Source organism: Capra hircus, chromosome 2 (assembly GCF_001704415.2).
Source record: "Capra hircus breed San Clemente chromosome 2, ASM170441v1, whole genome shotgun sequence".
NCBI classification, from domain to species: domain Eukaryota; kingdom Metazoa; phylum Chordata; class Mammalia; order Artiodactyla; family Bovidae; genus Capra; species Capra hircus.
The window spans coordinates 88015369-88034450 of NC_030809.1; the positions used below are offsets into that span (position 1 = coordinate 88015369).

General features: G+C 35.5%; 1 protein-coding gene across 1 annotated transcript in view; it reads left to right on the plus strand.

Moving 5' to 3' along the window:
• The window catches only part of ACVR2A (activin A receptor type 2A), a 96249-nt gene that overhangs the window by 70251 nt on the left and 6916 nt on the right, over nt 1–19082 (plus strand). Inside the window, exons 5-9 of the mRNA XM_005676173.3 lie at nt 8770–8913; nt 11007–11150; nt 12367–12512; nt 14166–14280; nt 16646–16784. Coding sequence (XP_005676230.1) covers nt 8770–8913; nt 11007–11150; nt 12367–12512; nt 14166–14280; nt 16646–16784 — 688 coding nt within the window. The remainder of the gene's footprint in view (nt 1–8769; nt 8914–11006; nt 11151–12366; nt 12513–14165; nt 14281–16645; nt 16785–19082) is intronic.

Sequence of the window (19082 nt, forward strand, 5' to 3'; positions counted from 1 at the left end):
GGTTGATTGCTAAATGGTTGAGGTTTGTGAACACAAATTTCTCTTGATTTTTCTCTTTTACCTTCTGTTCTATTTAAAAATTAATTACAAATGGTTGCTTGTTATAGCAATACAGATTATACAGAAAGAAGTGTGTCCAAAAAAAGAAAGAATCATTTGTTCCCCCTTTCCTTTATTAGTTTACTGAAATAACCAGTTTTAGGTTGGTGTGTATCTTTTGACATCTTTCTCTAATCTCACTTGTTTGAATATATACTTTTCCTTTTTATAAACTAGAAAATGTTATTCTGTAGTTACTTTCCTTTTATCTAACAGTATACTGAGGATAGCTTTTCAGCTCAGTATTTTCCATCTATCTCGCTCTGACTGATGTTTTTAAGTGAAGTTTAGTGCAGTATAATGCATGCTCATGAGATACCAAAAGTTGATGTTTTATTGGCTTAGAGTTTGTGTTAGGTTTCTACTAAGGGCTAGAACTTACGTTTCACAAGTAGTTTTTAATTGTATTATTTTAGGATATTTAAAATATGGTGATATAATGCTACTGTATACTCTTTAGCATATCCGTGCGCGCCCCCCCCATTCATGCCTAAAAATTACTATAGGGCTACTAGAAATGCTTTCTGTGTTCATTATTTTTGTATTATAACCTAAATTACAACTTTTATGTATACTTTTAAACTAATAGTAGGGAGAACTGACATAAATGATCCATAGACCTGCTGCAGCTTGACAAAGTGTTGCTCTAGGTGTGTGTAAGTTATTTCTCTTACAAATGTACAGACAGATCCACTTGGATTGTCTGAAAGCAAAAAAGAAGGGCAGGGGAGAAGTGACAGTGTTGGGGGATTGGGGGGGATGGAGTAGGGGGAGTCTGTATCAAAAGCTTAAAACAAGTTAAAGCTGCACATTAAAATTAATCAAAACACCTTATTTCTAAAAATAACATACTAAATTAAAAAATCTTGAGATCAGTTTTCCTTTGGCCTGTGGAGGGCCCCATCCCATTTGCCAGTTTGCACATGGGGCTGTTGCATATAGACCAGAGTGCCTAATACCTACTTTTCCTTGTCTGCCAAGGAGATGGTAGGTAGAAAGAAGTGAGTTTGCTTTTCTCTGTATTTTTTATTTCCTGAGTCTCACCCTCAATCTGATCCATCATTCGTAGCTACTTCATTGCTGTTAAACTTTTTTCTATTAATTTGAGATAATAAAAATGAAGAAGTCCATTTGTTAGTGAAAGCTGTTTGCATCAGGTAGGCTGGGAGGTGTTCACATTGGTTGGTTTTATTTTCACTGAACTGTTCACCTATTGCTTGAGTGCCCACTGTGCGGGGTATGCCAGGCACTGTGATTGATGTGTAGTATTAAGTGGCTCAGGGCCAGTCCTTGCTGGCCTTTTTGGAGCCCACAGTTAACATGTAGGTGCAATAAAAATAGGTTGGTTGATTGGTTGTTTGACTTTGCCGCTTGGAAAGGAAGGGTTAAGAAAGTAAAAGGGAATAGCCTCAGTAAATTTGGGCAAAGATGGAGGAAAGGATTCCAGTTCCGTGGTGATAGGGAGAAGAGCCCCATGTGGGATGGTGGGCTCATTTTAAGTGCTCAGTAAGTGTTAGCTGTTAATTGCCAGCCACCTCAAAATTGTACTCCAAAGGAGGAATTTTTTGAAGTTGTTGATTTCAACATCAAAACTGACGTGTTTTGATCATTTTACTTGAAATTAACTTGAAACGATTGAGACACACACACATACATGTATGTCAGTACTTTGAAGTTAATTTCGAATAATGGAAAAATTTCATTTTGAGTACTCTGTCAAGCATTTGTACAGAGCACTTTATACATATGAGCTCATGTAATCTTTCAATACTCATGATGCAGCTTCTGTTTTATTGTGTTTATTTGAGAGATAAGAAAAGGCATACAGAAGTGAGGTGACTTGGCCTAGTCAGTCTGCTGAGTGGCAGAGCCTGGGCATTTACATCTTGAGTATTATGCATTGAGTTAATTTTAATTGAATGGCTTATTTCAATAAATTATTAGGTCAGGTCCATAAAAAACTATAAAGTCAGATAAAGGGAGGGATTAGAGTATATAAATTAAATTTAAAATAGTTTTCATAGTGACTATATATATTGCTTTGCAGATCAACATATCAATTTTACCATATCACAATTATTATTGTATAGCATGATCCTTTTCCTTTTTTCTCCTTTACTTGCAGAATACAAATGCTAAATAAAAATATAATTTATTCTGTACACAGTAGTAAACCTGGTGCTTCTAAGCAGCAACCAGAAGAATGGGCATGGTTGCAATATCTCTTTCAGACTTATAATCCCAGTGATGGCTTCACTGATGAACTAATCACTTCTTAGGGAGCTTATTCAAAATCCTCATTCAGCCACCTTGGTCTGTCTTTACTTTTGGAAAGAGTTAGATGAGGAGAAACTGTGGAAAGGAGGAGTTGATATATCACAGAGAAATTTTGAAGATCTGATCGGATAGAATCATGGCTGTGCATTTGACAGTGTCAGTATTATCAAGTCTGTTAATGCATAATGTCTTGCTTTCCCTAGCTCAGAAACATTTGTCCTGATACACATACTGTATTATTTCTGTCAGCTTGGCAGTAGTCCTTTTTAAAATTTGCAATTGTAAAATTTCTTAGAATGTAAGATTACTAGATGATTAGAGGAGACAAGTCCCAAATTTGTCGATTTTTAAATACTTTTCTTAAAGAGTACTCAATTCTTCTTGATGGTCCGAAGAAGTTGTTGAGTGAGTTATTTAAAAAGTATGTATAAATATAAATCTTGGAATGGTTTAAATAGTAAGAGAAGACTTATGGTACATTTCCTATATTTTTATTTATAGTATGTAAAATCCATATTTCCATAAAGAGTTCTTTGTATTCTGGTTCTGCATATATAACTGCCTACTGAATATCTCCACTGAAATGTCTCCAAGCACTTCACAGACAAGGGTAATGATCTTCTCTCTCAAACCTAGTTCTCACTAAATGGACAGTAACCATTTGGCTATGTGAGTCAGAAATCTAGAATGTTTCCCAGTACTGTGTTTTTTCTACCTAATCTGCCTTCCTCTAGTACTAACGTTATATGTCTCAGAGATGCTCTCCTCAGAAAATCTTCTCTTATTCACTTTGCCCAGTGTTTGTTAGGTTTCTCCTCATAGATGCTCACGGTAACCAAATTCCTTTTTATTGCTCTTGTTATGATCATATATTAATCAGTAAGATTCTTTGATTAGTTTTTCTTCCCCACAGTGTATAGTAAGCGTCAGGAGAGCCTGGGTAGCCAGTGCCTGGCGCAAACTAGGTGCTGGGCAAAGATTTGTTGAATGAATACAGAAATAGTATTCACTTCTTTCTGATATTTGTTAATAGTTAAATTTCTTTTCCCTTAAGGTATAGGCAGCAAGTCTCTTTCTCATCTGGCAACCTAATTACTTGACGTTAATGTGCTGATTTTGTTTTCACTCTTATCTCCACTTACAGTGCATGGTATTCAGGTTTCATTTTCCAAGTTGTGAATCCAGACTATTTTGTTCAGTTGCTTTTCGTCTGTTTGTGTATTTTAGTGAATTTTTTGTTTTTTTGGATTCCTATTGAGGCCTGTTCTTGATGTCTCCTGTTTTGCTTGGATTGTCTTACAGCGTATTCTAATACTCACTTATTGAGAGGTATATTGAGCAAAGGTACGCTTTTTGATAAGATGCATGGATGGCACCTGCTTGCACAGTGACATCTTTGTCTCTGAAAGTACTGGTATAGAAACAAAAGCTGAGAGATGTTTAAGCTTTGGGAAGCTACAGCCTAGTTACTTATTTGGCATGTATTCCTTTCAAGGGATAAATTTTACTCTGGAGTACTGAGAAGATGTTTTGATAGTGGGATTAGCTAAGCCTTTTCGGTGAATTATTAAATAATTCTGAATCATTATCACAGGAGAAAATCAAGAAGCAAGAAAAACTAGTTAAGCAACTGGTACACATAAACAAGTTGTCAAATCTTTTTTGTCAGTCCTGTTGTTCTCTGTAGAAATGTTGGAAACTGGGGAAATATAATCAGTGATTGGAGGGATTTGAAGTCTTTTTCACACTCGTGACAGTATTTCTCTTGATTTTAAATTGGGGCCTTACTTATTTTGGGATGACTAGGAAGATGAGAATCCTGTTCAGTATCTGAGTGTCCTGCATCTGAAAAGAATGCGTGGATTTCTTCCCAGGGCCGCTACTGCTTGACTTCTTTACCCTGGTTGTGGCTGGGTAAATAGTTAACGGTGGCCTGGTCTGCCACTGTGATCACTCTTCTATCTTACTTTCTTACCCTAGTTGTGTTATTTATGTTGTACACACCCACAGAGGCACCAGAAATGTTTTTCTGTCTCACTGTAAGGATTTTTCTGTCTTCCACGAAGGGAGAATGCAGTAGTTCAGAAAGTTGGAGATTCTAGATTCTGAAGACAACTGTCTGAGAAACTCAAGTCTAGCTATATAAAAATTTCTTGTGCTGCTCTTACAGTTTTTGTTAAAGGCAATACTGCCCTCTGGTGTCCACAATCTAATTCCAACCCATAGCTGCTTAATTAAATTGCTTCCCCGCCCCCGCCCCCCCCCCTTTTACAGTTTAGACCCTACAACTTCTTAGAAAACTGCAAAAATTATTTAAGACTTTTGGTTTAGTTTATTTGCTGGCTTGAAGTCTGTTGGATCAAGTAACTTGGGATCATACTAGAGTCATCTATATAATACCTCTTATCTGATAATGTCCAACATTTTTTAAAAAATATATATTACTTTCCTCTGTTCATAAGGAAAGTGTTCTTAGTTCTCATTTTAAAAAATGATACATTGGATCATTGCCAACTTTTAAAAAACGAAATCGTTATTCTCCTTCCTTCACTTTTGTAACTGATGTGTCATTTTTCATTTCATTCTGGATATAAATCGTAATTTCTTTTGCCTGTGTTTTTTCTTCACAAGCACGCCTTTCATATAATGATAGAGGTAAGATGCATTGATTTTTGTTTTATGGCTGTGGAACTTTGTGGATGCATACTAAACATTTTGTTCTTAGATTTTGTTGGTTGCTTTATTGTGCATCCTTTATAGTTTATAAATTTATGTTATAGTTTTTTCCACTTACAATATTAAAAATATTTATTTTATCATAGCATTAGTTTTGGGTTTTAAAGAATTGTTAACAATGTTTATACTTATCTAAAGTGAAGTGTGGAAACGATTGTTTTAGTTGATTATAAGTTAACACCTAGTGGCTAAATTTTTAGCCTTAAAACCTTGGATTGGTTAACTTTTATAGTATGTCATTAATGTCAGCATGTGCTCATTTTTAACAGGTGCTGACTTTCTCATTGAATCCATTATCTTCTAATGTGAAATCTGTATTTTCAGGTAGTTTATTTCATCTTTGGCATCTTTAGTAAATGGACTGGCTAGAGGAATTATAACTTGATCTTTTGCTGTCTGGAAGTTTTAAGGCTTTTATTTAGATTAGAATTGGCCTTTCATGTGGAGAACTCAGAATGAGCAAAATGGTCGCAGACTGCTTTACCGCTCCTCGCTTCCAATCTTGTATCCATTCTTGGTTATAGGGATGATGCAGGGTAGTGGTGCTGGGGTGGTGGCCACTGTTATTTCTGTGCGGCTTCTCAGCACGATGTCTTCTGCTGCCATAATTTTCACATACAAATGGGGTAAAGAAGAGATGTGATCAGAGCCATGTTCTAATGTGTGTCTTTTTCAGTGGGCAAAATAGCATGGGTACTGCAAGAGAACTGGAACTTAGGGAGTTTTCAGGAATTCTGTAGTCCTTATAGCTGTCCCTCCAGAAGTGGTTTTTCTCTGTAGCAGGGCAAGGCCATGTTTTATGGATAACATTAGAATGTTGTCATTATGAAGTTTAAGTTTGAATTTGTCTCCTGAGGTGTTCATGTATTTTAAAGGTATAAATCTTTAGTCCTAGAATCAAATGTTGAGTTTTTTATAAATTAGTAAAATGATGCTAATAAACTGAAAATCATTTTTAATATTCTTAGGTTATAGGATAAATACAAGCTAGATGTAAGAGAAGCTGTTAAAGCTTCCTGTAAACGTAATGAAGAGCTGAAAAGTATGAATTAGAAGAATATTCTAATAATCTTTTACTAGAAAAGCAAAAAGATATGATTGGTATTATAGATTTTATAGTTATAATCTTACAGAGTTCTCATTTTTAACCTGACCTTTCCAAGAATTATAGAATATTGTTGAAAAACACATATTCCTAAAAGTTCTGACATTTTGTAGGTGCTGACTTTTTAGACCTTTTTCTCACCCTTGAAAAATTGGCCTGTGTTGTTGTCAGTTTAAGCTTCTTAAGGTAATTGTGACAAAGCATATTTCAGACTGTTAATATATAATGGTGACCATAATGGTAATAATCATTAAGAGAGTGATCTAAGATTTCTTACTGAAATAATGGTAGCTTCAAAACTTTGTAAGTAGAGTCTTGAAAACTAACAAGAACTTTTAAAAGTTTATCTATACATTTGGAAAACATCTAGCGATTTTTTTTTTTGTAAACATAAGCATTGGAAATTTTTGTTTCCTAAAATTAAGTTTAATATTACATTAAAATCTTATTTTGAACAGTTAATATATTCTTAATTTGAGATGTGGATTAAGTCATCTAAATCCTGTTTTATAGACTGGATCGTATCCACATGGTTGGTACTCTTTAGAATAGAGAATGGATAATGTGTATGTTAAAGAGACATTATCAGTCAGTTTATAAAAGTTATTACAAATCTTAGTGTGTACGTGTAGTACCATTTTACTTTTTACTTGGTTATTTTCCCTCTTCAGCTTTCAGCCCTCATCTGCATGCTTTAATTTTGGCATCCCTGCTTTGAAAACTAAATTTTTCTAACTTTTCTCTAAAAGATGAGGGAATCATTGACTTGTTATAAAGTTTTTCAAATTGAACTTTTTTCTCTAGTTAGCCTAATTATTCTTTTATGCAGTTATCCAATAATTCTTGAATTTTGAGGACTGAGTGGTTTCCTTTGCCTTTAGACGAGTGGTTTTCAGCTTTTTGCCCTCTGTCTCCACGTCCACAGAAGTCCTATGTCCCTATCAGTGGGATCTCTTATTACAGACTTACTTGATCAGTCAGGGGATGAGGGAAGGAAGGAGGGTTTAATACTGGTAAACGTCAGTCTTGTTTCCCCTCCCACTGAGGGGCCATACTTCTGTAAGGGTTACATTTGACTTCCTTGACTTACCACTTTGTTAACTAAGACAATCTTTAGCTCTACTAACCTTTCATATTTTGAATGTGTGAAGGAAACGCAACTTCTGTAGACATTAAAAAATTATCTGATGTTAGAATGGGTCACAGGAAGTCTTCTGGTTTATCATACTGTTTTAAAAGAGGAATTCACAAAGGATTTTTAGAAAGATTGTCTACTGCAGAAGAAGAAATTACATTATTTTTTCTCTTTAATACTTTGCAGTGTTTCTGTTGCTGAGAATCTTTCTAACGTAGATGTCAACTTTTAAAAAATCTTGAGTGGCACTCGGGCTGATTAATGCCTGAAGGGAGCACTAACTGTCTTGAGGCATTAGAAGAGGAGTTTTGTTTTGTTTTGTTTTTAAAGGGAGAGTAAAGGCAGAAAAACATGCACTGATGAAGGGGGTGACATGATTTCTGAGTGTCTTAGGCTCCACCCAGTGCCATAAAATCTGTTGCTACAGAAATTTTAGTTACTTCTTATAGTATTCATTACCCAGGCCTTCAAACATCTCTGGAAGCTTTCCAAAAGGCTTCCTTCCTCATGCCTTATTTGCAGATATTAAACTAATACAATGCTTTCTGTGAAGGGTTTGCACTTCACTTTGTACAGGATTCCCTGGTGATGCTGTATTCCTATTTATATATTTGCTCCATTTAAAAAATTAACTACAGCACTATACTTCTCTTTCATTTACCATAGCGTATCATCTAATGTGACCACTTATTTTCTGAATTATAATTTGTATTTTCTTTGCCATTAAGTCCCAGAATACTATCTCAGTCAATTCTGGGAAATAATTATAAGCAAAAGGATGAAGTGTTACTGGGTGGAAAAATTAGAATGAACAGGGCAGTTTGGTTATAGCAATACTAACCTACATATTTTTATATGTGCTTTGTATTTGAAATACTTACTTGTAATGTATTTGAAAATAGCCGTGGGTATTTCTGATATTAGTGAAAAAGAGTTGAAGCTAAACACTCATTGGGGAAAGTAATGGATTTTGAGGGGTGGGTTTTTGATGCATAGCCATAATTTGCTGTCCTGTTACTTTTCAAATCCTTACTCTATAAGGAGGTATCAACTGGATGAAATTGAGATACTATTAGTAGTATCCTGGAAGGTCACAGAAAATCTTAGAATTAATGAAACTGGATCAAAAAGATATTTTCTCCTGATTGCTATGTATATGTAGCAATCACACACACATACAGAGAGTAATAGTGTTGAATGTTATTATGAAAACTGAATTCAAGCTCCTTGGTTTGTGATCACTGTAGATAATTAGTAATGCTTGAGAACTCTGTTTTGGCAAGATTGAAGTTAATGTCATTTGTATGTGTTTACCATTTTTGTCAATTGATTCCTTAGTATACTCACTTTTTTCTGATATTTAGAAGTGATATGTATCATGTGCTGCTTTTTAAAATAATACTATTATTGTTTGTAGGACCCAGGACCACCCCCACCTTCTCCATTACTAGGTTTGAAGCCATTACAGTTACTAGAAGTGAAAGCAAGGGGAAGATTTGGTTGTGTGTGGAAAGCCCAGTTACTCAATGAATATGTGGCTGTGAAAATATTTCCAATACAGGTATGTTTATTGCAGTTTTCTGTTATGCATATATTTGTTAAAAGATGCAACTAGTTAGGTCATTGTAAATCAGAAACAGTCTGAAAACACAAGCCATATGTTTCAGGGTGGTTTTGTGCTACTGGGGAAAATGGTTAGCCCTTTTATGTCTGTCTTCTCATCTGAGAAATTAATCATACAACAGTCATGTTTGTTTGGAGTGGTGGAATTTCAGTATATGCACATATTTTTGCCAATAAAAGTTGTACACAAATGCAGAGATGATTCTAATTAAAAATAAAAAATTCATTGTTTGAGTGGTTAATTTTTAATGTCCCGTTGACATTACCAGAAAAAGCAAATAAAGCAGAATAATGAAAGAGTAGTGTGCTTTGTTTTAGAATTGCTGTTTGGAGATATATCAATATTACTAGGCTGATTGGATTTTGTTCTACTTTTGAGTATTGATGTAATTGTTTCATTTTGTTCGGTGAATTTTCAGAGGCAGTCAGCTGACTCCAAATAATTGGTTTACTGTTGACTTGTTTTTGTTTTAGAGGCCAACCTCATGAAACCCTGGCCTCACACACCTCTGAGTTACCCTTTAGTTTCGCCCCATCCGTGGTGTAGGTCTGTGGTGACCCCTTTGTTCCTGTCGTCTGTTTCTCCACACCTGTGGCTAACGCCAGGCATGGTATTGGGATCCTGGCTGGGTGTTCTGATGCAGGTCTCACCGCTCCCCTGCACCTATATTGTAGACCTTCCTTATACCAAAATAATTCAGTTTCTTTGTCTAATATACCTAGACTTTTGCCGTCTTACCTCCTTGAAAGCCTGTTTCTTACAGTCTGTAAAGAAGTTTATTACTTTTTTTTTGGTAGCAAGGCAGATACTGTTAAGTATAGTTTAGTTTTCACAGGAAAAGTCTATCGGGCCAGTGAGTGTTCTTATTTCATGTGAGGACGCATTTGGATTAACATAAGTGTAACAACAATGACCACAGCTAACATTTTATTGAATGGTTCTATTGTGTCAGATAGAAGTACTATACATGCACGTATACACTGATACGTATCCATGTATTACCCATACATATACTACCACACACATTACACGTATAGTGCAGCAACCCTCTGAGGCAGACACCACAGTCCCTGGTTTACTAATGAGGAAACTGAATGATTATGTAATGTGCCAGAGATTCTTAGATAGTTTGGATCCAGAGGGTTCATAACCATTATGCCTCCCTCTTTCGTTATTCTCCCGTTGTGAAAAGAAACTCATCCTTTGAAGTAGACACAACACATAAGAGGCATGGATCACTTGCAGGCACAAGTGAGTCTGTGGTGTTTCAAATTATTGTATTGCATATTTATACCCCATTGCTTTCTTATCAACTCTACAGGGTATTCTAAACATTTTGTTAAGAATGTTTGACATACTGTTAGTCTTCGAAAAAATCTTATTTTCTATTTAGATGAAGTCATTCTCCTGAATTTATGTCTGAGAGAGATTATTCTTAATAGTAACATAGGTAACTTCACAGCATGATGAAATTACACTGTAGTTACTAACTTGTCTATGGAACATGTTGCTGTTTTTAAGATTCAGAAGTGCAGCATTTCTGATAACTCCTACATTTACAAATTAGAGACACAAAAAAGTATGTTTGAGGGAATGGGGCAGGGCAGGCATTTAGTATGGAGCTGTTACCTGTTGTCAGAGTTTTCTTTTATTAAAAAATAGGACAAAAGAAAACCAAAGAATCTTTTAATACTTCAGTTCGGTTCAGTTCAGTCGCGTCTGACTTTTTGCGACCCCATGAATTGCAGCACGCCAGGCCTCCTTGTCCATCACCAACTCCTGGAGTTCACTCAGACTCGCGTCCATCGAGTCAGTGATGCCATCCAGCCATCTAATCCTCGGTCGTCCCCTTCTTCTCCTGCCCCCAATCCCTCCCAGCATCAGAGTCTTTTCCAATGAGTCAACTCTTCACATGAGGTAGTTAGCCTTTAAAAAAAAAATTGTCTTAGAACTTCCTGGAGTAATATCTTAGATATGGTTTATTTGCCTTTGTTCTTTGTATCCTTATTTTTCTTTCTTTTTAACTCTAGGATAAACAGTCATGGCAGAATGAATATGAAGTCTATAGTTTGCCTGGAATGAAGCATGAGAACATACTGCAGTTCATTGGTGCAGAGAAACGAGGCACCAGTGTTGATGTGGATCTTTGGCTAATCACAGCATTTCATGAAAAGGTAGAACTATCAATACTCCCCATTTTACCTCAGTAAGGTCAGGGTTGGCTTACTTTCCTAATGTTGGCTACAAAACCTTCATTTACTTTTCTGGGAACAGGGTGTTACTGGTTAATCTTTATAAATAAAAACCTGTTTTAAAAGTAATTTATATTAATAGAAAAACAAAGATGACAACTTTTTCGCCTAACCCCCTACTTATATAATAACAGTCTTTTGTCCCTGATTTCTTGTGCTGCAGTTACTTTTCTTACAAATAATTATTTTAGAATCGTTCAGTTCAGTTCATTCGCTCAGTTGTGTCCGACTCTTTGCAACCCCATGAATCGCAGCACACCAGCCCTCCCATCTATCACCAACTCCGGGAGTTCACCTAAACTCATGTGCATCGAGTCGGTGATGCCACCCATCCACCTCATCCTCTGTCGTTCCCTTCTCCTCCTGCCCCCAATCTCTCCCAGCATCAGGGTTATAGCTAATGCTTAATAGTTTTCATTCGCCATTTACCATCCACCTTTATTACACAAGCCATTTTTCAACTTGAATTTTATTTCTTAAAATTCTTTAATCAGTGTCGCTTAGTGACAAAAGGTGAGGAAATTTATCTGATGTTTGATTTGTCACTAATTTTTAGGGTAGTTACCACCAAAACACATTTGCTATTTTTCCTCGATTTTTCTACTTTCATAGTTAGTATGAAAGTACACATTAATGAAGTAGGAAATTGGATTATTTTTGCCAGTCAGTTTCATCATTGTCAGAAAAAAGTGGCTCTTTTATTTCTCTGATTCTTGACCAAAAGGTTGTCAGTGATCTCCAGAGGAAGACCCTCTAGGTTAGTTGTTGATATGTTTTAATTTTGTGTTCTCCTAGTCCTATGATATAACATCTCCATAGTCAGTATATTTTAACTTCTAAAATATTTTCTAGAATTTTAGATTTCCAATAATCTTTTTTTTTCTTTTAAATTTTGTCTTCTAAATGAGAAATTAACTGACTATGCTTATAGCGAACCTTGAAAGATTAGTGGTATTCCTTTCAAATGTTTATTAACATGAAACTTAAAACCATTTGGAAAGAAATAGACTTTGGATATTATTCACTGAAAGGAAGGATATGTTGCCTTCCATAACCTCTTAAAAGTAAAAAGGAAAGTCTCCATATACACATGGCTTTTATCAAGAACATAAGTTGTTTTTTTTCCCCCTTTCTTTAGGGTTCACTATCAGACTTTCTTAAGGCTAATGTGGTCTCTTGGAATGAATTATGTCATATTGCAGAAACCATGGCTAGAGGATTGGCATATTTACATGAGGATATACCTGGCCTAAAAGATGGCCACAAACCCGCCATATCTCACAGGTAGAGCTGAATTTATATTATTTTCCCCAATAATTCAGTAGTTGTTTATTATTTAAACTTTCAAACCATTGGGCAAAATTTTTCCCCTAGTTATTTAATCATGCTGTTGGAGGCATTTGATTTTTATTTGTTTTTCAAATTAGCTTTGAGATTGGCCAGGAAGTATTTTGGATGATATATATTAACATCATTATCAAAGGTTAATGATTGACGTATGTTTCAATTTGTCTTATTTCCTAAAACGTAGTTAAGAATGAAAGTGTATTTATCTCAAAGGAGAAATTTATTTTGCCTCAAAACATGATTTATTTCAAAGATGATTATAAATAGGTATAAGAGGATGTAATTAAGGAGAGATTATCGAATATATTTTTGGTTGTGTTTTGAATGACCATGTGATCATTACTGAAGCGGAGGTGGTGGGAGGCATGATTTGAATAATTGCGTTGCCTAAATTTCCTTTTTCATGAAGAAATAGTACTTGGACCCAACAACGGTCAGATTCTTAAAGGGAAAACATTAGTTCCCTTTAAACATGGGATTCAGTTTTCCACTATAGTTTAACTTCCTTGAACCTGGGATCAGATTATCATCTTATGTTCAGTTTAAAGATGGTTGTTTTAACTGATTCTTGGAACTAATACTTAATTGAGTGCTGGTGGTGATTTAGGTTGCAGGGAAGCATTACTTTTATTTCAATTCCAATTCTGAAAACCTTAAATGACTTCCACCTCTGAAGTAGCTCCCCTTCATCTTCCTGTATACAGTCTAACTGCCTCTTCCTGAATTTTTGCTTGCCTCACATAGTCCTATGGGAAATAATCCTTGTGAACCCCCAAAGGTTACTTTAAGTAGGGCACCTAAAAATTGGTTGAGTCTAAAACTGGATATTGTATCATTTGTGGGTCTCTGTTTCCGCACACATAAATTAAACCATTGCTTACGACATAGATGTGTTTGTCTGGGGTATAGTTATCTCTGGCATGAACTAGTTGAGGCTGGAGTGTAGAGGAGGAGATCTGATTGCCTTAAAACGGTTACTCTCTTCAGAACACCAGGATCCAGCTGGAGCATGTATGTTTATGGTGAAAATTTTTTATCTGGTAAACATGCCTAGGGATTCTTTTTGTACAGCCAGGTTGATGACTATAATAAGAACCATTAAAATAAGGGACTATTTTAAAATGTAGGCCTCTACCAATAGGCAAAAAGACTCCAATCCTGCTATTATTTGAAAAACTTTTCATTTTGGTTTTTAAACTGAAGTTTCAGTGAGAGTTTCTAACGTTAAACTGAAATATGCTTATATTCTCAAAAAACATTTTTTGGATTGGTAGATTGGAGTGACATAGATAACATGAAAGCTGGACAGTATCTTTGGAATGGCAGCTCTTTATAAAATGGCTTTATGGGGAGAATTCCTTCCTGTTGTCCCTGTGGTGGATAGGACTTGGTCATTGTACCCTTGTGCTTCAAGCTATATGGAGACTTTACTTAAGCTTTTTTCCCCTCTCCCTTTTTCTGTATTTCATACTTTGAATTAACTTTTTTTAATAGCATACATAGTCTCTTTTCCTAGTCAGAGTCAAAAAATTTAAAAGATAAATTGTTTAAACTGAATTTGAATACCTTATCTATCTTTCTGTTTGCAAGGGACATCAAAAGTAAAAATGTGCTGTTGAAAAACAATCTGACAGCCTGCATTGCTGACTTTGGGTTGGCGTTAAAGTTTGAGGCTGGCAAGTCTGCAGGTGATACCCATGGACAGGTAAGGATGATAACTATAAACTCTTAAGGAAAAATAAACTTGTCCCATATTTTCTTAGATGGCTGGTTTGGAATCAATTGGTCTAAAATTATTGTGGTGGTTATTAAATTGGCATCTAATACAAGAATAACTGTCTTGAGTAAGTTTTAAAGTTGCTAAGGAAGATATTTTCATATGGTAGTTTAGATCAAGGAGTTCATCTAAAACAATTCAGATGTTATAGGGCTCTATTTTTAAAACTAATCAAAGGAGAATCTAACACATTTTAATAGGCCTCATTCTTTTAGGGAGTTCTTAATATTATTAACTCACTAGCTTTAACTTGGGGTTTCCCTAGTGGCTCAAATGGTAAAGAATCTGCCTGCATCACAGGAGACCTGGGTTTGATCCCTGGTTTGGAAAGATCCTTGGAGAAGGAAATAGCAACCCACTCCAGTATTCTTGCTTGGGAAACCCATGGACAGAGGAGCCTGGTGAGCTACAGTTAATCGAAGTTTATACAGAGATCTCAGCAATAGAACCCTGTAAGGAAGGCCAGAGAAGAAAAGAATATCCATATGTTTCATTCTCAGAAACTGAGGCAAGGAAAGGTGTTTTCAAAACAGTTCAACCAAAAGGTGTTATTTCCTTACAAAACCAAATGATTTTTTATAATCATTGCTTCATCTTTCAAATTATGAAAATTATTTGATCACCTGATTCTCAGATTTCTCTTTTCCCAGTGTATGCTCTTGGCCTCCAAGAACACAGCACAACAAATTTTGGCAGTACTGACTAATGATTTAAGAATTTAGTCAACAGTCATAGTTCTAGAAAGTTGCCAGCATATGTATTTTGGAAGGAAGGCATTTTTGTGGAGTATTGCTGAGATGGGAGATTGTGCAGGAAGTCTAGGAACAAACTTCTGAGCTGATTATTTTAAGACTTAAGTTTTCCAAAGAATTCAATCCTTTGGTACCTTATAAACTTAACTTACCATCCCAAAACTTAGGGGATTCATTCATATCTTTTAATGCCCTCATGATTGGGTTATATAATGTGGGTGAAAATAATACATAACAATAATATATAATTACATGTATGCATAATAATAAATAATACATCACTGATTCCTTTAGATTTCACAGACCAGAATATTTCAAATGCATGTTATTGAATATTTTATATTTTGCAAAGAACACTGGAAAAAAATGATTTTTCTCTTTTGTCATCAGTTGATAAAAGAGAGGACATTTTACACTAAAAAAAAGGTGATGTCATCATTTCATAAAAATAGAAGTACTTTGGATGACATACATTTATCTATAGGAAAAAAGACTTTTGGGAAAAGCTGGCTTATAGCACAATTAAAAGTTATTTAAAGTGGCAAAATAGAGAAAGTTACTCTTTAAAGTCTTATTATTAATAAGTGAATTAGAAACTTGAACTTTAGGGTCTTAGTGAGCAATTTTTTTTTTTCTTAATAACCTTTGTTAAATGTGTATTTACAGGTAATTGCCCAATTTCTAGTGTAGCTCACAGTAACTTAATAATGTAGCTTTTGGAAATACTAATATCTGGGCCACCCCCTAGACCTACTAAAACTCAAGTGGATTGTGATCTACCCAGGTATCACACAGAAATTTTTTAAATACATGAATTTTGTCAAGCACCAACCAGTCAGCTGTACTAGCCTGGTAATCATAGTTACATTAATAAGAAATAGCAAACTGTTAGGGACAGATATCAATAAAGAATATAAGACAGATTTCATGAAGAAACAAATAGATTTTGTGCAAATAGAACTTTAGAAGTTTATCTATCCTTTATGTGGCTAATTTGCTTTATGTTTTATATTGTTATACTCAAAAAGAGTATTTTTTTTTTAAGGATACACTTCAAGCAGTGTACAGTCGAAAAGTATACAGATTTTTTTCTCTCTTCTGTCCTCTGTCCACAAATAACCATTGTTCAATTTGTGATTACTTCTAGAAGGGGGGAAAAGTCTAAGCCTAAACCAGCATAGTATGTGTTGATATATCTATTAAGTGTATTCTGAAGGGATCTTATTATATACACTACTTTGTTCTTTGCTGTTTTCGTCCTATAGTATTTTTAGAACTCTTTACATGTTAGTCCTTTTAGATCTACCTCATGTTTTTCTAAGAGCTGCATAGTACTTTTATCTGTTTAAGCACACCCTACTCATGGTTGCCTCCAGTTTCCATTACTGTTGTATTACTTGAAATGGAATAAAATTCTGGTGGTCAAAATTTAGTTATCTTACCTGATAGTAGACCACAGTTGGTCTTGATTCTCTTTACAAATGATAAAATGTCAGTTCACAAAGTTAGTAATTGCTATTTGCTTTTCACATCTTTTTCAGGTGGGTACCCGAAGGTATATGGCTCCAGAGGTGTTAGAGGGTGCTATCAACTTCCAAAGGGATGCATTTTTGAGGATAGATATGTACGCCATGGGATTAGTCCTGTGGGAACTGGCTTCTCGCTGTACTGCTGCAGATGGTAAGGGAACAAATATTTTTTAAAAAGATTATTATGTATGTGTATGTGTGTGTACCTGCTACACATTTATGAAAAGGGTTGATTACTCTCAAAGGTAATATTATAAAGCACAGCTGTTTTTTAAGTAGACTCCCAGAAGTGGGAGCATAAAGAAAATTCAGGAGGCAGGGGACAGGAGGTCAGGAAAGGAAAGGTACTGAAATGTATTGATTCATTATGGTTGCCAGATGCTTTGCTGGGCACTTCACATACCTTTTCTTATTTCCTAAAACAACTTTGGAGGTAATTATTAGCTTAGTTTTGTATGTGAGGAATTTGACACTCAAATTTTAAGTAGAAATTAACTAGCTTGTCTATTTTGGCTGCAAGTTGATGAGTGATAGAACCTAGATTTGAAACGCTGATCCAGATTCAGGGAGAGGGCTGCTACCTTGGTCAGGTCATATGGGTCCTGAGACACCTAAGGGTTAAAGTCAGCTCTTGGGTGAGAGTTGCGTGTAGATTTGGCCTCCCAGACATTGTCCTGGGAAGCTATTCAGCACTTGCATGATGGAAACATATACCTCAGCAACAGATAGAATTAGCATTCTATTCTCCATGGCTGAGCACATTATACTGCAGGTTAGATTCTGCCTCTTCAAAGCTTTGAAAGTCTGATCTACTGTAGACATTATAAACATGTTACATTCTCTAGCACATCACCTTGGTTCCAAGGGATTCCTAGTCCTTATTTTTGAAATCCTTTTCAAAAACAGGTATTCACATTGATTGACTGTAAACCTGCATGTTATATTCCTGGTGTGAAGGATTATAGTGTTGTGGTTACTGTCTTTAGTGCTCCTTAGAAGGTGTCTCTTTTCTCCAATTGTTACACTTTTTGGGATATCAGAATATAAGATAAACTTTCTGACTGCTAACCCCCAAACCAGTGTTAGTGTGATGTTTTGTTCTTTTCTAATTTTAATTTTTTAAAGGTGTAACTATTTTAACCTATGTTCTAAGAGTATTGTCGGAGTACTGTTATAGTTTTTCAGTGTATGACAGACTACCTCTGGTATATGAAATTTGACTTGGGAAAAAGGTGCTTTTAAAGGGAATTTAGTGGACAGTGGTCAGGAATGGATAGCCATTCATTCTTCCAAAATTGGTGTAGGAGTGGATCCAGAATCTGTTCAGTGTGTTTTGGGTCAAAGTGGAAGATGAACGCATTTATTATATGTTATGGAGGCAGAAAGAAGCAGGTGAGATGGCAGATGTTACAGAAAAATACATTGCTTAAAGTTTGACTAATAAGAACTCTCGGAAGCAAATCAATTGGATATAGTATTATGAGGGATAAACAATGTACAGTTCAGTTGATAAAAATGTATCTTGGACAGTTAATTTTAGAGTAAGGTTAAGTATGAATTGTCCATGTAGGTAAATGTTTTCTGAGTTTATGTGCTCAGTCATGTCCAACTCTTGCAACCGCATGGACTGAAGCCCATCAGGCTCATCTGTATAAGGGATTTTCCAGGCAAGAATACTGGAGTGGGATTGCCATTTCCTTCTCCAGGATATCTTTCCAACCAAGGATTGAACTCATGTCTCCTATGTCTCCTTCATGGCAGGTGGATTCTTTACCTGCTGAGCCATGGATAAATGTTAATACCTGAGAAGTGTAAAGAAATATTATCGGAGTTTGGAGGAGTGAAGAGTTGCTTTGTTTTGTATGAGGGAAGTTTTTATGGAGTAAGAGGATAGATGCTTAGATTTCTTAAATACCTTGCATGTGCTATGGAATACTCAGCTGCAGAGAGGCATTTCTGATCCAAGTCAGAAATTACAGGGAACAGTGTGAACATCGCTAAAGTAGTGATTTTAATTTTTTTGATGGTTAGTCATTGATGGTTTAGTTTAGTGAGTCTCAAATTTCAACGTGCAAACCAAACTCCTGGGAATCTTAAAATTCAGATTTTGACTCAGTAGGTCTGGGCCTAATAATTACATTTCTTATAAGCTGCCTGTCAATGCTGCTGACCTGTGGACCACATTCAGAGTAGTGAGGGTAATAAGACACCTTAGAATGTCAGTGCTCTTAAGTGCACAAGCAGAGCCCAACTATTCAGCCACCAAGTATTTGTACAGTTAGACAGGGTTGAATTAGATAGCCTCCTTCATGATCCAGTTAACTTAATTGTATGCAGGAGTATTTGGTATGTTTTGAGAACTTGCACAGGGTTTGTTATCTATATACAGATGTATCTGGTCACTGAAGTTGCTCATTAGTGACCAGTTTCCCATCAAGGGCAGACAGTT